This window comes from Tachypleus tridentatus, chromosome 9 (assembly GCF_004210375.1).
Source record: "Tachypleus tridentatus isolate NWPU-2018 chromosome 9, ASM421037v1, whole genome shotgun sequence".
Lineage (NCBI taxonomy): Eukaryota > Metazoa > Arthropoda > Merostomata > Xiphosura > Limulidae > Tachypleus > Tachypleus tridentatus.
Genome location: NC_134833.1, coordinates 48,356,886 through 48,382,484, shown reverse-complemented (window position 1 = coordinate 48,382,484; position 25,599 = coordinate 48,356,886). Strand labels below are relative to the sequence as shown.

The 25,599-nt window shown below is 33.0% G+C and overlaps 1 protein-coding gene across 2 annotated transcripts; it reads left to right on the top strand.

The window, feature by feature from the left end:
• Window positions 1–43: 43 nt before the first annotated feature.
• On the top strand, window positions 44–24,307 carry LOC143225208 (ubiquitin-ribosomal protein eL40 fusion protein-like). Of its 2 annotated transcripts, none has more exons than XM_076454219.1 (5): window positions 44–152; window positions 12,634–12,758; window positions 20,262–20,348; window positions 21,424–21,526; window positions 24,008–24,307. In XM_076454219.1, the coding sequence occupies exons 2-5, from the start codon at window positions 12,656–12,658 to the stop codon at window positions 24,099–24,101; spliced, it is 387 nt and encodes a 128-aa protein (XP_076310334.1). In that variant the 5' UTR covers window positions 44–152; window positions 12,634–12,655; the 3' UTR covers window positions 24,102–24,307. The 2 variants fall into 2 exon arrangements, with proteins under 2 accessions (XP_076310334.1, XP_076310335.1); XM_076454220.1 differs by having other exon boundaries at window positions 69–161.
• The last annotated feature ends 1,292 nt before the right edge of the window (window positions 24,308–25,599 follow it).

Here is a 25,599-nt window from a genome sequence, read left to right as displayed (position 1 = left end):
CCATGATTTTAGTTAGTTTTCTGTATTTTGACGACGGTGCTGCCATCAAACATTTAGTATATAAACTACTTAAAGGAACAACGTCTTTGTTTTCCAATGAATATAGCTCGGTGTATTTTTACTCACATGGTATTGCGATTAAAGGAAATACGGTAGGTGAAGTAAGTCTAAAGGGTAACTTTTAAGTTGTATACTTTAACAATGGGGTGGGTGCAGTGTATATGTTTAATCTTGCCCGTTAAAAAAAAAAATGTTCTGTTTTAATGATTAAATTACGAGGTTTAACAACCATTCACAGCAAAGCCCAATTATGGATCTAATTGCCATTAGTAATACTAATACTACATAATAATAGTAATATGGCATTACTTGGGAATAAGATCTAGTACATATATTATTAGTACACTCACTCAATGTAAGTAATATAGGGAGCTGTCAGTTAAGTTACAAGATGAAGAAAAAGAGTTGTTGATTTCCTGAAAAATAGGGACTGTTTAAATTTCTAATCTTTTTTATAGAAAGACTAGATGCTAATATTTTCATAACTCTGGTTTTTATTCAAGTAACTATTAGTGATATAAGTACTAGTATTACTATTGAAATGATGTTGTCCATCATTATAAGCACGCCTTAGATTCAGGATCAAGTTTAAAATTTCATTAGGCTTGTTGCCAACTATTCTGTTATTAAATATCAGTATAGATACGTTATTACGTTTAAAATTCTTCAACTTGGGGTCAGACATGACCTAATACTGGCAGTAGTTACTGCACTAGACTTTGGATCTTAGTTTCCTTGATTCATCCCTCTTATGGTAAACAAAAAATGGAGCTCCATGCTTTTGGGCTGTTAGTGTTAGTTATAACTTGATGGCAAATCCCTTTATATAGTCATCAATATACTAAGTTATAGTAACCAGATAGTTGGTTTTTTGGAGTGGTGACTTGCTGCATTACCTCTCATTTATAACATCAACAAAATAGACTGTTACAGTGCTGGTGCAAATAGCTCAGGATTATTTTTGCACAAGAAATGGTTGGGTTTTATATTGTACGTGACTTGTCACTGGTATGACTTTCTTTCCTACTTCCAGACAGATGTTGGTTCCCGGTGACCTGGTTTTGAATTGTAGATAACTCACTGATGTTATAATCCTCTTTTCTACCCCCACATGGAGGTTGATGTCTCTTGGTCAGGTTTTGGATTATAGTTAAGTTACTGATAGTATGATTCTAATCTAATCCTTGCATGTGTGTCAGTTCCCAGCAGCATGGATTTTGGATGTAATCCATCACACCCTAACCTCTCTTTGCTTACTAACTTTTTTGTTTTTGGGGATTTAATTTAACAAATATTGTATGGTTTTGATATCTATTCTGCCATAGTCTCTCTCATATGGATGTGCTCCTCTGTCTTACCACCCCTATATAGGACAGCTTTCCAGAATGGATGTAGAGTATATCTGGTACAGAAGTGGTGTGGTCTCGAACAAAAAGGATCTACTCTTTGGAGGTGTATTTCAGATGATATTTAAGGATACCTCTTTTCTTTTTTTTTTCCCCTTGAACTGGTCTCTCCACGTTTTCAATGGAAATATTTAGCTATTTATGTGAGAAGAGGTAATGTACAGTATTGGGAGTTATAATTTTCCTATAATGAAAATGCATTTCTAATAGGTACTTACCTCACTCACATTTCCCATCTTTCTTAACCAGTGTTTTCCTTTTCTGCCAGAACTTAAAATGATAGATCAGCAGAATTGAGTAGGAGATAACTGTGTCAAAAGAGTTTGTTGCACTCTTACTAGTGGTGTGTTGTTGCATGATGAGTTGCATTTGAACCATGTGATTCATAAGTTATAATATCCTGGTTGTAATTATATTTTGAAGTAAATATATGTGTGTATATATATAAAGGCTACATCTAAATTAATTTTGTAGCATTTGTAAACAGGATGCCTATTTTCAGTTTTGTCTCAAGTTATCACTTATACAGTTATAGCACTTGCATTTTTGCTAATTTTAAACATCATTAGTAGAAAAATATCTTTCTTTTGACTGTTATGACTTCCAAATAATGAAAAATCGATTTTGTAACAAGTATATTGTAGGAACTGCTGGTGACATAAGCAATACTGATTTTGATGAAAACAAATCTTTAAAGCCTAGAGCACACATACATTGTTAGTATTAGAAACACCAAGGAAAAGTTTAATTGATGCTCACATTGTTGTATTCATTTAGAAATAATCAATCATTCACTGAGAACATAATCAGACCACTGTAGACTCCAGCTATGTTGACTTTAGAAAACTGAAAAAAAAACATTTAGGTTGATTAATAGAACAATCAAATGAAATTAATGAAAAACAACTAATACTATAAGAGAGAAATATTGGATGTCAATATTTCATTTGATTGTATTGGACCACTCTGCACCTGCTAATATGACATTAAATATTAAAAAAACAGTTATTAATCTTAGGGAACAAATGCATGGGGGTTTCTCCTTAGATCCAGTTACTAAATTTTACTTCCTTATATATGTATAAGTTAAAAAAAGTTAACACTGTGTGAAAAAACAATAAATTTACGCTTCATTTTATTCTTATGCAACCAGAGAGTTAGTAGTGGTTACTATCAGTCATCTGCTTTCCTACTATTCAACATTAGTGAACAATGGGAGATAGACTTAATGGGTTTGTAACATTAAAAACACATTGAGAAAAGCTAGTAGCAAAAATATTCAAATTCAAGACCATCAATTCATGAATCTTCCTCATTTGTTTGTATTTAAGTTCTGTGCCCATCATTAGTATCAAAATCAAGTATTTAGCATTTTAAACCTTCAGACTTTCCACTGAATAATTGTAGCTTTATGCTAAACAACAAACATAATGACAATATTTTTGTTACATGGATTCTAATTAATTATTTTTGAGACAGTTTCATCGTAATTTTGGTTAATTGATTGTTGGAATAATTAGTTGATTTTAATCCCAATAAATTTGTTTGTAACTGTTGTACTCGCTGCTTGTATGTAATTGCTCGTGTTGAAAAACATAAACTACTTGAACACCTTTATGTCCAGTACTTTTTTTCCCTTGTCGCAGGCATCTGAAAAAATTATCTTCATCTTTCAGTTCTGTCATTACATTGTAATTAGAAAATTTTGTATTGTGTTGTGCTGCATTTTCCTATCTTTGAAATTATATTTGTCAAACTTGTTCCTTTTGATTTTGTGGAAGCCAGGAGAACTTGCAGCTAAAATTAAAACTTTCTAAAAGAATTAAATTGTTTTCATCAAACATGTTGTCAAACCTAGTTTCTATGCTTTGAATTAATTCTTCATCTGAGGCAATACAAATTTGCAACCCTTTCTTGTTCAAATTGCCTAATTTAACTAGACAAACACACAAGGTAGAAATCATTAATCTAATAAATGCTTTGTTTTCGTATTGCAAGATGTCAAGTACTGTAGCAGTAGGTCTTGTGGCATGAATGTGTTCTGAAATAATTTTCTCAGCTGGTTTAAGTTGCTAATGCCTAGTTGATCAAACACTCAGTTCTGTGCTTGGTTATTTGACTTACTTTTAGTTATTTATATGGTTTAAGACATCAAACGTTGAATTCCAATTAGATGGTCAAGAAACAGCTGGGCATCTTCTTAATTCTTTCTCTGTTGTGTCAGCAGCTACAGTGCTTCTTCTCTAGTTATTTCATAGTATCTGACCCCTCAGTGTGGATTCCTGTACATGGTGAGGGGGACCTCCCAGAGAAGGTTCTGTACTTTCAGTTTACCTCCTCTGGGATCTAAACATCCACCCACATGTTTGCTGTGAGTGACAACCCGTGAAGGGAAGGAGAGGATCCTGGTGGTTGAGGGGTCCAACCCTAACTCATCACTTTGGCCTTGAATTCCTGTAGACAGGCAACCTTTGAGTGGCCCCCTTGGGTCAATCGGCTGGTCCACTTGGGCTAGAGTCAGCCAAGTACCAGTGTTGCAAGTTCTCAACAGTTGTTGTGTACATTGTGTCTGATGCTGGTTTTTGGGTATAGTGCTCATGAAACCCTGGCATTGCTGCAGTGTCCTTGCTTGACATTGTAGTGCATCCCCTCATAGGTCTTCATGGTGGGTGGGGTTAGTGGGCACCAAAATTTTCTTTTTCCAAGGGATCCTGCAAATACAAATTTAAATAAAATAGTGAAAAAAACAGTCAATAGGTAAATGACCACGTCTTGAAGATTCTAATAAGCAATCTTTAACATTTGTACCACTAGCTGTATCTCATTTTCTTATCCTACATCTTTCAGAGAAACCTTTAGGGTAAATGTCCCCCTTTTTTATTCAGAAGGGACTGGAGGGACTTGCTAGCTCTCCAAAGTCAGTAAAGAAGCTTTGATCTGGAGACATATTGGTGGAAACATCCACGTCTCAACACAGTGAACTTCTCTTGAATTCAAAGGCAATTGGGGATATACCTGTTGAGGTTACACATTATGCTACTTTGAATTCATCATGAGGAGTTATTGTTGAGAGGGATTTGAAGAATATTCCAGAGTGAGAGATTCTTGTTGGTTTCTCCACTTAAGGAGTTTCTGCAGTGAGGGGTATCTCCACTCCCAAAATTGGAATTACATTGCCGACCAACATCCTCATTTTGACATTTACATCACCACGTGCACTTTCCACCATCAAGGCAGGTTATCTTAATTGCAGGGAGGGCCTTACATTCCAAACCCTCTCCAGTGTTTCCAGTGTCAGAAGTTTGGTCACTCAAAGACGTCATTTCGTGGTTCCCTGACATATGCTCATTGTGGTGGCAAGGACCACGATGCCTATGAGTGTGAAGTGGACCCACATTGTGTCAATTGCAAGGTCAAAGCCTTTTGACCTCCATGGTTAAGAAAGTTGATGAAATAACTTCTACACCCATCTTTGTTTCTCCTATACATTCCAATAAACCCCAAAATCCACATCCTTTGGTTCCAAATACAGGCATTTCTTCAGATGCATCTTTTTCTCCCACCCAAAGATGCAAATCAAACATTTGTTCCCATCCTCAGTTGCTGGATTCCCATTCCAAGAACAAAGACCTGCCCAATCGACCCAGGGCAGGATCCATGGAGGTCGATAAACCTCCCCCATATAAGGACAGTAAGGAAAAAAGTTGTAGTCATAAACAGAATGGTTCTCCAGCCAATTTGCCTACATGTCATTAAAAATGGCCACCTTGATACAATGGAACTGTCAAGCTTTACGTTCTAATCTGGATGACATCAAACATAGATTGCTTCCTACCATCCTGTATGTCTTTCCTTACAGGAAACACTTCTGAAACCTACCAATACAGTCACCTTTTGGCAGTTTTCTTTGTACAGAAATGACATGCTGTGTGATGAATGAGTGCATGGAGGGATGGCACTGTTGGTTGATTTACATGTGTCCACCCTGTCTTTGTCACTCAACACACCTGGGCGGTCGTGGCCATCTGTGTTTCCTTGGGTCATACCATCAGTGTTTCTTCTCTCTACCTGTCACATGGAGAGACATATGATTAATCAGACCTTGATGCTCTTATTGAACATTTGCCATCTCCCTTTCTAATCCTGGGGGACTTTAATGGACATCATCCCCTCTGGGGAGGTGCTGGTATTGATAGAAGGGGTCACTCTATAGAGCATATGCTTTATGATCACAACCTTTCTCTTTTCAATACTGGTTCTTTTACTTATTTTCATGCACCTAGTCAGTCCTTTACTGCTATTGATCTCTCAGTTTACTCCCCTTCATTATTCTCCCATTTCTCATGGAGGGTTGACAATAATCCATGAGACAGTGATCATTTTCCTATAATTTTGAGATAGACTGGCCATGGCCGATGCCACCCTACCCACGTGCCCCGGTGGAAGATTGATCAGGCGTACTGGGCCACTTTCACTGCTCTCACAAAACTTGATCCTGCTGTCTTCTGTCAGCCTTCAATAGACGACTGTGTGGCAGCAGTAACTAACTGTATTATACAAGCAGCTGCTCAATGTATTCTTAAAACCTTGACACGTTTTCCACTATATCCTCGTCTGTGGTGGAATCCTGCCTGCCACATGGCACAGAAGGCTCAAAAACAGGCCTGGGATACTTTCAGTAGGTATTCCACACTTTCAAACTGAATTGCTTTCCAGCAGGCCTGTGCACATGCTCGAATGGTAAGACATCAAAGCCAGAAGGAATCTTGGATTAAGTTCATAACTGGCATATCTTCTACCACCAGCTCCAAAGTCATATGGGACAAGATTTGAAAGGTCATTTGGCAATATAATTCTGTCCCCCCTCTCGATCTTACTCTCTGATGGCCAGGAAGTAGCTGATATCCAGAGCATTGTCGATACTCTAGGTGAAAGCTTTTGCTGGGTATCTAGCACTTCGTCTTCTTCCTCCACCTTCTTAGCCATCAAGACTTGGGCAGAGTGATCACCTCTTTCCTTTTCAGCTGATTGTCTCTATGACTATGATCATCCCTTTACACTGGTGGAATTCAAACTGGCCCTTCATTGGTCTGGCAGTACATTGGTTGTACCTGATGATATACACTAAGAGATGCTGCGCCATGTATCTCCTGCTTCTCTTACTATTCTTCTGATTGTTTTTAACCAAATATGGCAGAAGAACGTTTTTCCTGATGCCTGGCACCAGGCAATTATTGTCCTACCTTTCTCCAAGCCTGGGAAGAAGCCAAAGATTCCTTCAAACTACCATCCAATTGCTTTGATGAGCTGTCTCTGTAAGACCTCAGAGAGGATGGTTAATACTCATCTTGTTTTGTTTCTCGAATCAAACAGTCTCTTCTTGCCCACCCAGTGTGGGTTCTGACGACAGCACTCCACCATGGACCACCTGATTCATCTTGAAACATCAATCAGAGAAGCCTTTCTCAAACGACATCTTGTATAGATATTCTTTGACATTGAGAAGACTTATGACACAACATGGAGGTACTGCATTTTGTGAGACCTCCATATATATGGGTTACATGGCCATTTACCCATTTTTATTAAAAATTTTTTAATGGACAGAAGATTCCAAGTTTGTGTGGATTCAACACTTTCCCGTCCTTTTCTTCAGGAACCTGGAGTCCTCCAGGGCTGTGTTTTGAGTGTCACACTTTTAAGTATCAAGATTAATGCCATCACTGAACAACTCCCTCTCACTTTTACAAATGGGCTCTATGTTGATGACTCACATCTCATGTCAGTTGTTGAACATGAGATATATTGAGTAGCAGCTACAAATTGCCCTCAATCGTGTACTGAAGTGGACCATGGCAAATTGCTTTAATTTTTCTCTCCAAAACCGTTTGCATGCACTTTTGCCGCCAATGGGGTATTCACCCTGATCTGGAATTCCATATAGGTGAAGTTGCACTGCCTGTGATCCCTGAGACCAAATTCTTGGGATTTATCTTTGATCGTAAGCTGACCTTTATACCACACATTAAGCAGCTATGGGTCAAATGTACAAGAGCACTGAACATCCTCTGTGTCCTCTCTTCCATCACTTTGGGGAGTGGATTGATGTTCTATGCTAAAGATATATCATGCTCTTATTTGATTAAAACTAAACTATGGGTCACTGGTCTATGGCTTTGCCAGGACCTCAGCCTTAAAGATGCTGGCCCCATTCATCATCACGGACTTCGGCTCTGAACTGGGGCTTTCCGCACCTTCTCAGTTCAGAGCTTATATGTAGAGTCTCATAACCTTCTTTGCACCTTCACCGTTTGCAACTGTCTTTACTGTATGCTTTGAAACTTCATTCTTTACCAAAGCATCCCACCTAGGGTTGTGTCTTTCTTCCTCGGTGGGCCATACTATTTCAGAACAGACTATCTGCCATTGCTCCTTTTATTTTTCGTATCCAGGTGCAGTTGGATGAATTGGGTCTGTCCTTGGATAACATTGCAGTATCCACTGGTCAGCTCATCCCACCATGGCTTATTACAGTCCTACAGTCCCCAAATGTGACCTTTCTTTAAGTCATCTGACAAAAGCAGATACTCCTGATTGGAAGTATCATCTTCTATTTACTGAACATCTTTTGAACAATCTTTCCATTACTGTTTATATGGATGGTTCCAAATCAGGTAATTTGATAGGCTCTGCCATGGTTTGTTGTGGGTCGGTGGTTGCATGCAGGATCCCCCTCTACAGCTTCTGTGTTCACTACTGAACTGTATGCCATTTCTTTTGCCCTGGATTATATAGAAGCTAAGCAATACTCCAATTGCAATATTTGTACTGACTCGCTTAGTTCTCTACTGGCCCTGGAATTCCTTCATGTTGGTTCACACCCTGTTCTTGCTGATATTCAAAACCGAGTGGCTCATTTCTCTTTAACATCTACTTCTATCCATTTTTCTGGATACCAGGCCACATTGGTATTTGCGGGAATGAGCTTGCAGACATGGTAGCTAAATCTATCTGCCTTGGCACTATCACTGCTGTGCCTATTCTATACATGGACTATGGTCCTGTATTCAAAGCTTGGCTCCATGCCAGCTGGTAGTTGAATTGGAGTGAGTAACACAAAAACAAGCTTTTCCAAATAAAACCCTATATTGGACTTTGGCTGTCTTGCTTCCGTAAGGAATGGAAAAGGAAGGTTGTTCTATCTAGATTACGCATTGGTCACAGTTTTTTTAGCTCATCGTTTTCTTTTATCTGGAACTGATGCACCAGTGTGTAGTCTGTGTGACACTCAGATCACGCCCTCCAGTAGCTCAGTGGTATGTCTGCGGACTTACAATGCTAAAAAACTGGGTTTCGATACCCTTGGTGGGCAGAGCACAGATAACCCATTGTGTAGCTTTGTGCTTAATTCAAAAAACAAACAAACACTCAAATCACAATAAGCCACATTTTACTTTCTTGCCATTGTTAGGACTCTCAACGATAGCATCATTTTCAAAATGTTCTGTCCCAAGGTTTGTTTGTAATGTTAGGCAGTGTTATTGGTGATGGTGGCATTGTCCACCTTGATAAAGTTTTTTTATTTTTTAAAGGCCATTAATCTTTTTAATATCTTTTAAGTTTTTTAATTTATACATTAAACCCTTTTTAATGTGGTTCCCTTTTAAAAATCACAGCCTCTCTAGTTCACTTTGAAATTAGAAATTGGCCATAACATTAAATAACTTGACACCAAGACTGGAAAGACCAACTTCAGGTGACTGACACTGCTTTTGAACTATATGTTTGAACGACCTCTTAGTCATCCTGGTGGGTTATGATAATTACCATTTTGCTACAGAAAGCCCTTTACAACTTATCTTACTGTAGTTTCTCTCTTAACATTGTAGACTAAATGCCAACATTGGTTTTATGCTGTTTACATTTTTAAATGCTGTTTTGTTTTACCTTCATTTCCTTTTATGAATTTTACTACATTTACCATACTTTTACCTTTTTACCAGATGTTTGGCACAGATAGCCTAGCTACTTTGTGCCATAAAACACTAAATCAACCAACCAACCATAGTATCTAATATTTTGCTTTTGCTACTTGAAATGCTTTTTTGTATACTAACATTATTTAAAGTTTTTCTACATCAGTTACAGCAATGACATTCAATATGTTAGAGGAACACCTCTTTTGTTTTGACTGTGTATATACATTAATGAAGTGATACAGCATCATCAACAGGGAATGTATCGGCTAGAGAATGAATTTATACAGTATTTGCATCTGAGTCATCATCTCCATTAGTGACTGCATCATTACTGTTACAAGAAACATCACATTGCAGTTGGTCAGGATCATTGCTGGATGCATCATTGGAGAACAGTCTGTAAATAAATTTATCACAATTATTTAACCTTACAGCATAAGAACAAAAAACAATTTTGATATTTAATAGCATGGCCAATTATCCCACAACAAAGATAGATGTTACAACCTGATATAAAACCAAGTGAACCAGAACAACTAATCAAGAAATGCTTCCAGAGAAGACTAATATAGCTCTTATTTCAATGAGTTTGTTGTATGTATATTGGATGTTGTGTGTGTGAAGTGAACTTTTCAATGGCAATGCAGTGATGTGATTAAATTTTAAAAATGCAGACTCAATTCTAAATGACAAAAACTATGAAACTATTAAATCTAATATTATCCCATTCAGCTTTTGTTGAGACACTTGGGCTTTTCACTGTAGACATGGACATAATTTTTTCAAGTTGCTTGCACATTTACTGTTCATGCTGAATGTTTTCTTTAAAGGCAAGCAAAGCAAATATTTGTATGGTAAATTGTCATTATTACTTTCTTCAGTGAACTTAAGGTATATGCTGAGATAAGGCCATGGGTTACGTGGAGCTTCTTTAGAACTACGGCCACTTTCAAACCGTCTTGTGCTGCATATAACCTTCCACTTTGATATCTTACAGACAACGGACAAAAAATACTCATCAAAGACAACCTTGATTACTATTATGGCTCTCACCACAAGTCTAGAAATTTGTAACTCAATTAAAGCATGTTTCAGCAGGAATACATTTAATACTTTGTTTCTCTGTTGTTTTTTCCAGTATTACTGCTATTTAAAAAATAACTATCTATTATATTTAAGGTTAATTTTAGTACTCTATTTATTATTATTATTATTGCTTTACCATATAGTTTCAACTAATGATTGATATTAGTTATTTTTTTAAATATTTTAAGTATATTCCTAGGCTAGAATGTTACTAAGTTTTGAAAGTAATGATATCTTGCTGTTTTGACTAAAAATTTAATGACTTTACCAAAAATGTTACTAATAATGAAATTATTGCTCAACAGTTTGAGTTGTAGTTGAAAAATATTTTGTAGTTGAAAGAAAATTAGAAGAATGTTTGAAATGGGAGATAAATAATATACACACACTAATCCACACACACACGTATATAAAGATATGTACAAAAAGTTAAAAGTAATTGATACATTGTGAAAATGAATTATCTGTGTTTTATTTAAGTTTGATTTAATTTGATTATTAAAAAAAACAATTGTAAGGTATTTGTGATGATGAGAAACCCACTTGAAGTAAATTTGTATCTTAGGGCAGCTGGTATGGGTATTAACACTTTTAATAATAAAGAAGAGAACCTTGTTAACATAAAGATGAGCTAAGAAGGTCAAAACATAGTTCTCTGCTTTATTAGTAAGTGTTAATACCCATACCAGCTGCCCTAAAATACAGTTGTAAGATATGTTGTAAAGAGCAACCCTTTCAAAAAGAATGGAATCTCAAGGTACATATTTCAAGAACCAATGTAAGTTAGTTACAGATGATGATGATTCAATATATTACATTATGATAAAGGGTAAGTACAAATGTAAAGACCCTTCCACTCTTGACAGAACAGAAATACCTCCAATGTTAGCAGGTGTGGAACCAGATACTAAAGGGCAGGAAGTTTGGTGTTCTAGTTGGTAGTGAGGACATATATGAGGTGTCTCTAACTGAGAACACACACACATCTAAAAATCTGTTGATCAAGTGACCACTGCATGAGGAGAATCATATTGGGAGGAGATAACCAATCCAGGTTTAGGAAACCAGGAAGATGGAAAGCTAAGAAAACAATGTGGTAACTGTAGGCCCAGAACCTAGACAAAGGATCTGAAAAGTTTCAATGATAGATTTCTAAGAAGCCTGCATCCTCAAAAAGATAGAACATCTTGAGCTATAAAAAATGTGAGGTGAAGAACTTGTGAACTGTCAACACCAAGCCCAAAGACTGAAGTTGGAATGAAGAAATCCCCCAAAATAAATGGGATATTTGATTTGAGGTAAGAACAGGCTTCCTCATTGTCATCAGGAATACCATCTGTGTTGCTTCTTGTAGGAGCAGATGAGTATGGAGTCTGGACTGTGAACAGGAAGAAGCAAGCAGGAGTTAGTCATCCATATAAAGAAGAGTGCAAAGACACGAATAGTTGAAGATGTTGGGCAAGAGCCTGTATCGCAACAAAATACTGAAAAAGCCGAGGTTAATCTGAAATAAAGCCATGAATCCAGCTCCCTATGAATTAAGACTTGTACCTTCTCTGCAAATAAAGTTGAACCCAATTTCTGGTAAGTTGTACCAGGAATTTCTGTAATCCATACATTGATCACAAATTCATACTAATACAAGAAATAAATACAAAGAAAAATTGTTGAAACAAGTGAATAGAAACACACTAAAATAAAATTGTTAAAATAAAAATTGAATTGGCAAAGAAGCATGTTCCTAAATGGTTGCTACATAAAAAAAAAACTTATAAACAATGTTGTATGAATTGAGAAAGTGAGAATTGAGTGGGATTAACAGGGGGAGATAGCTGTGCTAATATAGATGGTACAATACTATTAGCAAAATTGATGGGGTACATTGACATGCTTAAAGTATGAGAATTTTTAGCAATGCGTAGAGGGCAGATAGAAAACTGAGATAGTTTTGTATGAGTAGAGGTAAGATTGTATTTGAATTCTTGATGTTTAAGATTAAAATGGTGTAGTGTATGTTACTTTGTTGAAGAATGGTTAAGTCTTTCCAGTTTATGTATGGATCAGTAGTTGTTATTCTTGAGCTGCTATTATATTTTATGTAGGTGAAGAAACTACTTTACTAGGATGCAGATCTTTGTGAAAACTTTAACAGGAAAAACCATCACTCTTGAAGTTGAACCTTCTGATACCATTGAAAATGTTAAGGCAAAAATTCAGGATAAAGAAGGTAAAAGCATAATTAATTTATAAAATATTATTATTGTATTATTAACTTCTGATCAAAGGAAGCTACCCACATAAATTAGAATTAAAACTTAATCCAGTTAGGGCTCTCTAATTTATCATATTTGTTCTTTATAAGATTAGGCTAGATTAAGTTGTCAATTGAGTATCGTGATTGTTAATGATATTTTCAGTTGTTCAGTGAATCTTAACTCTCTGTGGCTTATGTGAAAATTTGGAGGCATGAATATTCAGTTTGTAGATACTACTGGCTATTTGTAAGAATAGTTTAAACTTAATAATAAAAAAAAAATTTGGTATTGAAGAGAGGTTTATTTGGAGACTGAAAAGTTATTCTTTACTGTATGTCACAAAAAACATCTCTTACAAGCCTCAAAAGTATAACTGAAGTCTGAAAGTTTGCTTGACCAATGACGGTCTTTCTAAATCAGGCTTGTCTTTGCTTGATAGACCAGTGCCATTTAGAACTAGCAGCTGAGTTGTTGTCTCCATGAAGATAGAAAAATCCACAAAAGTAATAAATTCTGTGAAAGTATCAAATTGAAAAAAATTATGATGATGAGAAACCTACTTGAAACAAAATAGTATTTTCAAGATGGCTAGTATGGGTATTAAAATTTTACTTATAATAAAGTACAGAACAACGTTTGGACCTTCTTAGGTCATTTTCAGTTTTAATACCCATACCAGTTGTTTTGAGAATAAAAAACTTAAAAAAACATCCTTGCAAGAAATTTTGTTGTAGAAAGTGTTTTTTTCTATTTCTAAACGTTAATATTTAATGAACATGAGACGTACAGTATAAAAGTAGTAATGTTGTTCTGTATGAATATCTAAATATAAGGTAAAATTTACTGTTTCCTTTAAAAAATAATCCATTTTCGTCTCTCCATTGTCCTCGTTGGGGAATTAACTTGATTAATAAGTTACCTGCAAGCATTGCACACATTGTTTGGTGTCATGTAAAGTAATTACCTTAACCAAAATACAATTAAATGAATTAATGCTGTAAAATAAGCAACTAGTCTAAACTAAATTTAGATCGTCAAAAAGGAAAAATCAATTAATCAAACTTAATGTTCTTGATTGTTACTGTTTTCAATTAATGGAAGTATCTAAGAAATCAAAATATTTCCATTATGATTTTCTTTATTTTTTTCTTAATTAAACTTTTTTTAGCTTGACTTGCAAAAATAATCAACTAATCAAAATTTTTTTCAGGTTGTTATTGTTCTTGATCATTCCAATTATGCATGTAAATGAAATATTGTAATTTATATGTTTTGATTATTTATGTTTATTTAGATTTGGTCAAACATAGCTTGGTGATTAATGGGGCTGCTTCTTGATTTGAGAGTCTTGGAATAAATTCATGTTGGTATCAAATATGCTTGCTCTTTCAGTTCTAGTGGGCTACATTTATTTTTGAATTATGGTAAAACTATTTGTTTCTGTGTCTAATATTTGTAACTCCAAACTTTCATATTTTCTAAACTTGTGTCTTGGTGAAAGTTAGAGGGAGGAATCCACAACTCAGCTTGTGAAGCAGTATTCTTTATTGACACAGTAATCCTAGCTTTGGGTCATGAATTGCAAATGTAAATGTACAAATCAATTTCTATAAGCAACAACAGAATCATTAAATTAATGTAGTAGTAAAATGTGAAGTACCAATTAATTTGTTAAGTTAACAAAACAAAAACAAGATATATACATTTTTTCTTTTACACTGTACTTTGTATTATGACAAAAATCATTATGAAAACATATTCTATACAGGGTTCTCACTAGGGTCCCATAAGCTGAATTTAATAAACCCAAAAAAAGAAAAAAATCACTTCAGTATCAATGAAAATATTTATTTATAATTTATGTCACATGTTGTTTCTCTCTATGATTTTCTTTATCCATGTTAAAGAAGTTAAGTGCATTTTTGTGCTCAATGGAAAACTGTTGCTTACCCTCAGCAAGTTCTAAAGCAGGACAGTGTGCAAAAGCATAAAATGAAAAGTTTTATAATAACCACAAAAATATCTTCTATTTTTAAGATATCTTTACTTAAAAGTGACTACTTAATTTCTTGTTTTTCTTTGATTTGTTTTGGTCCATTTAACATGTTTACAAACAAATTATTGTAACAAGCTGTGCATTTGCCGACTGTTAAGCTCTGATATCTTACAAATTATTTTCAAGCAGAAAGAAAAGAAACATCTTGAAAATTTTAAAACTACTTGTTATTTATATGTAAAATATTTGCACCACTCAAGATTATGAAAACAATGTTGTATAATAGATAATATTTGATATTACTTCTGAGGGATAATGTTTAACTTTGCACCAGTATTGTGTTTATAGAAAATGCAAAAGTTTACTGTCCTGCAAACACAGCTCCAAATACTTCATCATAGCACTTTTACTGTTTCTTCATTTCATTGAATGCTTTAACAGCATTATCAGCATTAAAGCTACTGATGCCACTGGGTCCAACTTGCATGATTTATATTAACTTTGATACATCACATGAGTGAAAGTGTGCCCTGAGCTTAGTAACTATTCTATTTCAAACACAAACTCATTTATCACAGGCTGCTGACATGAGAGAAGAATTGAGAAATAGCTGTAAAGTTACTGTAGTCTGGAAAGACATCCATTATTCCTGCCAATTCCACATAAGTTTCCTGCAGACAGTTGAAATAATATTTCAGTTAAGAGTGATCACCCTTCATTCTATCATCAATGGTGTAAAGGTATTTTCTTTGTTTCAACATCAAAGGAATTGCACAAAAATCCAGCTTCTTTTTGTTCTTAATTCTATAATGTAGAACATCATGCTCTAATAATTTGAGGGTTTAAAACCTTATTCATAACACTGAGAAGACCCATGGATGTTAAATCTTGAACAAAGGCTGGTTCCAAGATGGAAAAAATACTCCTGAGATCTCTGGTGAAAACTTCTCCCTGTTCTATCTGCAACTTGGACACCTTTATACTTTCCATTATCTTCTAAAGCATTGAGAGTACTCTACAGAGGAGAACCTGCTTCAGTAAAAGCTGATCCAGATATGCAACAGTGCTTTCAACAAATGGAAGAACATAGGATACATCCAGATCATCTTTCTGAGGGAAAGTTCTCTTTTTTTTTGAGGAAAGGCAAATAATTCATGAAAAAAAAAGGTAAGAAGTACAAATTTGCAGTCTCTTGCCTCAGGACTGCCTGCTTTACTGGAATCTTGCTCAAGTGCAGAAATTAACACAGGGTAGCAGCCATGCACTTGGGAGGGACAACCAGTAGGCTGGTTTTTTTTAGGGTGTTTTTGAAAAGTTCATCCTCTATTCCAGCCCACATGTCTTGGAGAGCTCCTAGTTGTGCAAAAAGTGATTTATATGTCAAAGTTGGGTGTGATACTTACTGAACTCTGGGATGGCATCACACACACTTGAAGTTGCAAGTGCCAATCTGTGAGAAGCACAGTAAATATGCACCAGTCTAGGCTGGTATACATGTTTAAGTATAGCCCCAACTCTTTTCAAGAGCTAAGCATCCCACTGGCACTGTCACTGGAAAGGGATATAACCTTAGTCATGTATAGGTCTTTGGATTTCACAAGATGCTTTAAAGCATCCACAATTGTCTTTGCCCATTCATATTTGATATCAACACAGTAAATATACACCATTTGTGGTTTGCAGTATGATAAGATTTTGGTACACACAGCTAGCTTCTTGTGGAACTACACACCCATGCTTTTATCCACCACTAAATCAATAAATATTGAATTATGGAGCATTGAATAATCTCCTCTTCAGACACCACCTTAACAGCTTCTACTATTTCATGATGTATATGTGGATATGTATAAAAAAAATTGCGCTCCTTTCACCTTGGATTATTGTCTTCACAGCATTTTCAGAAAACCAAGAAAAGAAAAATATTTTGGACTCATCCTAATCGTTTTAAGTCCTATATGTTACAGTAAATTTTCAGCATGATTGATGAAATGAAGTACAAAAATATTATATGCAAACTTGAAGATGACTAAGAACTCCCTCCCCCTTTCAACCTAAAAAAAAAAAACCAAAAACAAAAAACGTTATTTTAAGATCAGTGTTGCTGTTCTGAAGATTCTGCTTGCAACATTAGGAATTCATTCATGGAAGTAATTTTCATACAGTAATGAAGCTATAAAGTTATAATGGAAAATATGTAAACATGATAAAAATTCAGAAAAAGTTTTTAAGTTTTAATAACTGAAAGTTCATAAGCTAGATACTTTTCTCATTGCATGTGGGAACATTAAGCAGTTGGTAGGACCCACAAAATCTCGTTTAAATTTTCCTGTAGTTTGACAAAATTGTTAGAGATTGATGGGAACATTATGTTTGGCAAGGAGGAACATGGTGTGACACTCGACTTCCCAAAGAGCCTGTTTTTTTTTTTCCACAGTTACAGTTGAACTTTTTATACAGGTTTGTTATTCAATAAGATCCAAATGTTCCAAGTTTTTTAATTCAAGTCTTGGGAATGCTGGGTACTGAAGATATGTAGAACCTTATGCACAAATATTCTTTGTTTCTATTTTTACAAAGTTTGTACACAGCAACTATTTTTCCATTTTGTTTTGCTTGCTGCAACCACGTTTTTTTTTCTTGGTTCACACTTTTTGCCAAGTGCAATGATGTTAAGGGTTCAAAGTCTGTATATGTTTAACTTTGCAATTGCTATTTGTACTTGTTCATGGACATACAGGAGGCCCTTTATCAGCTTTTGTAATTTCACCTTCATGTAACTAAATATTTTTTACAGTTTTCACAATGTGCAATTTTATTAGTAGCACCTATCCTAAACTTGAATAATGTTTTTGAGACATGGTTATATCAGAAATATCAGATTGGGATTTCAAACAAAAAAACTTGTAGATGTATTTCCCCTCAGGCTATACAGTAGATATAAATAAATACAAGTGTCATACATGAAAAATACAAGCTTGGTAAATGAGGATAAAACTCAATTATGATTGGTTTAATGTTTTCTCATGGCTTTCTACATTTTTATAAGGGTTTTTTATTAATGATGTGGTATTTTTATATGGCTTTATTTTCATGTAATTTATTGTAATCGATGAAAGCTGTTGATTGTGGACAGTTGTGTGAAAATTGGATGCTGTTTAGTTTGTTATTTTTTCAAAGTTTAAAGCAAAGTACTTACAACATTTTTAGTACCCAGGGAGTCAAATTTCATGTGTTCCAACAAATTCTCCTGCATACAAGACCTAAGAATTCAATTTAACTATAACTAATAGTATTCAAAAATGTTTGCAGTAACTTGCATGACCTTTAATGCTGTATGCTCTTTCTTTCAAATATGTCCAAAGAATATAGTCATCTGTTTAATTTATCAGTCATGTTTTTCACCATTTATTCACACAAGAAATTTTTGTGAGGAACATTCCCAAAGAATGTAACTAGTTTGAACATTTTAATGAAATTTTTGTATTGAGAAACTAGAAAAATTAAGAGAATTTTTACAACACAGAAGATTTTCTTTTGTGTAGATTATGTTTGCTGTACAAAATAAGCTAAATATAATAGATATTATTTATAACAAATATTTTATTAATTATACATAAGTAGATATTCAAAATACAAGATATCAAGTTCACATGAATAATATCTATATAATAGATATATTAGATTTATGTATATACTTTATGAGTAGAGTTTTGAAGTTTATCAATATTTGCTATCAATTTCTTCAATGGTGATTTAATACATGCATTGTTATCATTGAATACTGATCATCTTTTATTTAGGAAGTTATATGGTTTTGGTGCTTCACACAATTGATTTTTTTTGAAATATTACCCATTTCTGCTTCAGAAATTTGAAAAATCCCAAGTTCTTCAGCTTTTGTTTTCACGTACTGATTTTATTTTTTGACAATTCCATATAAATTTGTTAAATCTATTTAATATTTTATAAGTATGAACTTACTTGGGGTTTTATTTCTTAATTTCCTGGTGCTATTTTTAGAGGAAGAGAAAAGAAATGAAAGTGTGGTTTTTGGACTTTTAACAAAATTTATTTTTCAGACCAGTTAACACTCCTACGAAAAGTGGGGCCTAATAGGCCCCAGAGCAACTTGAAAGGTTATTAATATTAGGCTAATAATTTTGTATTTAAATGAAATTGCCATTTAAATCCATTAATGAATGGATTAACGAGATTCCCACTGTCCCTATCTACTATCTAGCGAAACCACAGCCAGGGGAACGGGCTTGGAGAAATCAGGACTAGAAACGTCTTTTTGTAGGAGTGTTAAAGGAAATCTTCTTTGGGTACTTAAATTTAATATGAAAGGAAAAAAAAGTTTCCAAAACAATTTTTGGATTTTGTTCCTTGTGTATATGTAAGGAGAAGAAGTTAATGAGCAAAAAGCATGGTACAAAAATTCAACTTATACACAGGTATATATATTAAACTAATATTTGATAATAAACCATAGTGATTAATATATTGTATATCATTTGTCAGTACTTTTGTACAGATTTTATAATACTGTTTTACAAAACATAAATTCAAAGTGCTTTATTTATAACTTGCTTGTTTCAATTTATTGATGGGAATTATATCAGCATCATTTTATGACTAACAATTTCTCAAAGCATTCAACTCTAACAGAGCTATCCAGTTGTTTACATACTAATGAGTGTAACAGCTTTTAGCTTATTATATTAGTCGGTGTCTTTCACTTGCTATCATTTTAGAAGTAATGAATTTCATCGTTTAAAAAAATAGCTCATTGAACAGGTGTTGATACCACATACTAATGCTGTTTTGATGATTAACTGTGGAACATTCTCATCATCATCTTAAATATTCAAGAAATTTCTTTGAAAGTGTCCATAATTATCAGCCTACTCTGTAGAAGAGCTCATCTATGATATTTTTAAAATTGCATTGTGCAGATTATGTAATACACAGAAATAATGTTGTTTTGGGAAGTTTGGAAAATTGGGGCTTATTTTGTCTTATAGATAACCTTAACATATTATTAGTACATAATTGCTTACATAACCGTGCAGTTAAAAAATAATTCTTTTCATTAAAACATAGAATTTAGAAGTTCAACAATGCCACTGTATTATGTTCACCATGAGTGCCTCACAATTTCTGTTATTTTATTCTCTAAACAACTATTAAGCATGAATAAGTCATGGACTTGGTACTATACATGTTTTTTTTGTGTGTGAAACTTCATCACTCTTAATGCATGTTGCATGCCACAAGGTTTTTAGTGAGTTACATGTAATTCTGCTATTTTTAGTTTGGTCATGTTATACCAATTACTTCTGCAAAAAATCATAGCAAATAATCCATGTTTTAATAGTATACAGTAGTATAATGATTTGTTTTTGAGCACACATTAAATACATTGCAAGCCATATTCTTCCAGCTGATTTTGAGCTCTTTTTTTCTTTTTTTTCAGGAATCTCGCCAGACCAACAAAGATTGATATTTGCAGGAAAGCAATTAGAAGATGGGCGCACTCTTTCTGACTACAACATTCAGAAAGGTAAGTTTTAGTTTTCAATGCACAAATGCTATGATATTATTACTTGTATAATTAAAAAACAAAACAAAATGCATCTAGTTTTTTTACAAAATTTAGTGATTTTGATAGAAAAATGGAATCACAGCTGACTTCATTAATATTCCACTTAGTAGGTTTGTGCTTGCCTGAGTGTATCTTTTGCCTAAATTGCTTAAGAAGTATAGTTTATTATTGTTAAATTAATCATGCCATACTGTTTGTTGACCATTACTTAAAAGTTAAAGACTGACTTTTAGAAGAACTTTGTAAACAGTAAGCTTAAGAAGAGATACTGAAAATTGCAATTCAGTGGAAATTTTTGTCTTTGGTGCAGAATATTTTAAATTTAAACTTAAGAATTATGTCTAAACAAAAATTAGCCATGCATAAAAAGTAGGCTTTAGAAGATAACAATAGTTAAGTGCATTAATATTTTGACTTGCTTTTAATAGTGTTTGAGTAAGTCTGTTACAACAGGTGTGTCACACCTCTGAACAGTGATGATCTAAGAGACAATTGTCAAGCTTAACATTTGTAATGTGAGGCATAATAAGGAAATAACAGTTAAAGTATTATTGAAACATTGACAAGTTAAAAAAAAGTTGAGACTGTTGCAAGAATTGAGAATCATTTCCAAGTTGAGCATTTCAATTACTTTCAAAATTTGTTGAAGAGAGAAATCAAAAATCAAGTTCGTGAGGAAAGGGGATGATTGTTCAAAAGCAAATTTTTTGTAGACTTTCATCAAAATGTGAAAATAATAAAGCAGTACTGATTACTAACAGGTTTGAAAGGGAAATAGTTTAATACATAAAAAAAGAAAAGATAAATGTGCTGACAAAAAAATTTGAAGTGTAAAAAATAGTGTATGTGAAAGAGATAATATTGTTATGGTATGCACAGTTAAGTTTGAAATTTAAATTCTGACGTTTAATGCATAGTTATTTTTCTTAGGATTTATAAAATATGATAAACCCTGACAAAATAAGAAAAAAACAACTATAAAGAGCACTGAACATTACTCATATTTTAGACGATTCTGGTTCTTTTTTTCAAGAATCTACACTTCATCTGGTTCTTCGACTTCGAGGTGGAGTAATTGAACCCAGTTTACGTATCTTGGCACAAAAATATAACTGTGACAAGATGGTGTGCAGAAAGTAAGTAGTACTTAGATTTAAACGGTCATAATTTGCTGTTTTTTGCATAGATGTACTCTTTCTCCTGTAAGTTTTCTGACTGTCACAGTAACACCTTTTAACCTGATATCTTATTCTTTCCTGGAGTTAATAATATGAAATTTTGAAAAATACTTTCTCATTCTCTTCCTCTAACAACTTACAAAACATAACTATAACTTGTCAATTAAGAATTTTTGTTTTTAAATATATTATATTAACATGTATTGAGATTAATATAACAACATGAAAATTATTAAGTTTGATTCAACCCATTGTAGGTATCTTAAAAATTGAGATATTTAACCTTTCCATATGTATAGATAACATACAAATATCAAACAAAGCTGTAATATCTGGAACCTTTCCACTTTTGTTGTTTATTCCCAGCTTAAATAAAAATAACTTAAACAATGAATTTTTATAGTCTGTGGTGCAAAATGTTGAAAATTTAACTATATTTTGATGAGGTCTAATCTTCATTAACTGATAATCATAATTTTTCTGAAAGCTGGAATTTTTTTTCTTTTAACTTATTACCTTAGCATTCTCTTTCATCTTTGTATGGGCTGGAAAATTTTGAACTTTTGGTTACATCTTTACTGCAAGCCTTGAAATAATAAGTTTCCTTTGTATTTTTAAGGATAATAAATTAATTTTTTTGGTTCTCCTGATCCTTTATCTTGTTGAAGTAATTATTTGAGCAACTACTTTCCACTTAACAAGAGCTCCCACTAATAATATGAAATAATTGTACCTTATGGGTAGATTTTGTTCCATTATGAGTGTAAAGATTATTGGGTATATTCTTGAAACAGTTGTACATAATTCTTGAAAGGATTACAGACACAACTTTTATAAATCAGACATGTATGTTGATAATATGAGACATTTAATTTTTGAATTTATTTAATCAAAATGCACTAGCACATGATCTCATTAGATTTGTGATCATGTTTTGCTAATATATGTGTATATGAAATCTGGCTTTCAAGTCAACAGTTATGGTGATTTTTATATAACACGATATTTAAGGCAGTGGTTTTGTTACATAAATTATGTATTTAGAAATAAAACTGAGGATTACAAATATTTTACTCGTTATTTGCTGTATTTGAAGGGTGTGCCACTGGTCTGGAAAGCATTAATCTGAAGAAAATAAATAAAAGTTCTCAAATATGTACCACGAGATTGATATTGAACTATGCTTTTGACATCAATAATACTGTGGTGTACAGACATTCTTGTTTTAGTGAAAGGAGTGACAATCTTTTTATTTCTCAAGACATTGTTTCATTAACAAAGTATATTTTTCAACTTTTATTATGTTCTTTCAGTGTAATTTTTTTTACATGGGTAGTGTTAAATGAATAAATAACATATTTAACTGGCTTTTATTTTTCACCTGATTTTAATAATAATGTTGCATAGATAAAAATGGACACTACTCTTTCAGCAGTAGTTAAAATAGGAAATTGACAACAAGCATAATAATAAAAGTTAAAGAAATTTTTTTAACCATACATGTAAATGAAGGTAACATCAGTGATTTAATGTTGTTATGAAACATTGCTGGTGCTTAATCTATCAATAAGGATCAGTGGATTAGTTAAGAGTCCTTCAAAACTAAAAGATGGAAAATTTTTCACCATTAGAATTGACAGATTTATATTTTAGCAAATAAGAAGATAGGAGGTTTTTATTCTGTTTAATTGTAGGACACAGTTAAAGCCACATAAGCAACGAAAATAACTAAAAAGAATAATTGATAGTGGAGATGCATCACATGATACAGAGAAGTGAAGACAGCAGATGTCAGTTTCATTTTAAAATTAAAACATTGTCATGCTAATAACACCAACATATATTCTTAGTAAAGTTGTTTAATAAATTTTAAATGTAATTAAAGTTATGCATGACAGGGATAATGTCAAAAAGATAAAACTGAAATAAGTGTTTGAAATATCAAACTAATTAAAATGTTGCTATCATGATTTGTCACTATTTTTAATCATTTAAAAGTTGCTTAGCTTAATTGATGTCAAACTTGCAAAATTAATTAACTACTTGAAATTGATGTTTTTGATTATTGCTATTTTTGATTTTTTTCAACAACCTGAGGGTTACTTAAGAAAATAATACAAAATTTAATTTATTATTAAGACTTACAATTATGCAGTTATCAATTCCACTAAATGCCCAGCTGCAGTAGCCACAACATTGTGAAAGTAGAATGTGGCCCAACAAAATTGAAAAGTTTCTAATGTGTACTGTGTGGATAATATGAACTAGGACATGTTGCAGTGTATAATGCATAGTTGATTTGTGTGACATTTCCATTTTAGTGGAAATGCATATTCATCATGAAAAAATAATTAATGTGTACATTATCATCGTAATATATTTTTATAGAGTGCTGTGGAATTTGAAGATTAATACCAATTTCTCTATCTAATATTTCAGGTGTTATGCTCGTTTACATCCAAAGGCTGTGAACTGTCGCAAGAGAAAGTGTGGTCACTGTAACAACTTGCGTCCTAAGAAGAAGCTGAAGTAGATGTGAAAATTACAATTTCACTTGTAATAAGCGATATAACAGGAATTTAAAAGAAAAAGTAATATAGATTCCCTGTCAACTGCTCTTAAGTACACAGTGATTTTAATATAAGATTAAAATTACTTGATCTGATGAAAATTATTAAATTTCATTTGCATAACTTCTAAAACCTCCTAAATAAATATTAAACTTTTTTCTCACTAAAACTTTATATATTTTTATTTCCTTTCCCTTAACTCTATGCACTCAGTCAACTGGGCAGACCACATAACCACCAAAAAAAAAAAAAAGACGAAGAAGAAAGAAATAAATCTAAATTTCCTACTTTTCCTCTTTAAAATGACTGCAAATTGTAGCAAAAACTACATTTCTTTATACTTAAATTTTGTTTTATTGCTCTTTGACCTGTCGAACTAATAATTCTGCAACAAAACTTGTAAGTCACTTGAATACATACCTCAAGTTTCTGTATTAAATTACACAGTGCACAAACATACCTTATGAAGAATTATTATTATATTTCATTATCTTATGTATTAAATTTCTACTTTTAAAATATTTTACATTTATAATAATTTTAATGGAAATTCTTAAAATCAAGAAATATGGTATATATCTGTGTCAATGAATGTTTGGCCTATTTTCTATACCAAATGTACTAGCATATAAAGTTTTTTTATTTAATTAAATAATGTACTTAAGAATACATAATACCAATTGCAAAGCAAACAATGTTCTATAATTGTCACAATTTACTTGACTTTCTAACTATTTGATAAGAGCCCCTTGAAGATTTAGCAAAGTTTGTTGATGTGAATACAGCAAAAGAAATTTTCATATTGGAGGCAAAATAGACAGTACTCGGTACAGAAAACAGCATAATATAATACACCATTTATCCTATCTTTCAGTTGGTTATAAATAGTGTATAAAGCACCAGAAAGAAGTGTGGTTATTTTGTGATAGAGGCAATATTCTAGTTTATGGCTCTGTAAACAGATAAGATTTAAGGCTATAAAAATTAAGCTCTCCCTTGGTAATATTTATAATAAGTATTATAAATTATTGCAACTCTTAAAAAGTTGTAACGTGCACACTTTGACTTACCTATAGCAAGATGGTTAGTATTTTGCCATTGTTAAATGTAAAATTCTGGTAGCATGATGTAAATGATGCTAGGAAACCTTTAAAATATTAGTTTGTGATAATAAAATAATGCTGACTGTTACAAAGAAATAAGCTTTAGACAAATAAAATCAAGCACATTTTTCTCAAAATTTGATAATGACCATAGGAGAATTAGATTAACTAATTTACTAAAGGGTGAAACTGCCTGTAAACTAACATTTCTCCACCTTGATAAAAAAAAAAGTAGGATTGAAACTTTGTTGATAAGGCAAATTGTTTTAAGCCTAAAGAAAGTTACAAAAATATACTGAATGTAAAATATTAAAAAATCAAAATTCTCTATTAGCCAAACTCATTAATAATTCCAAGA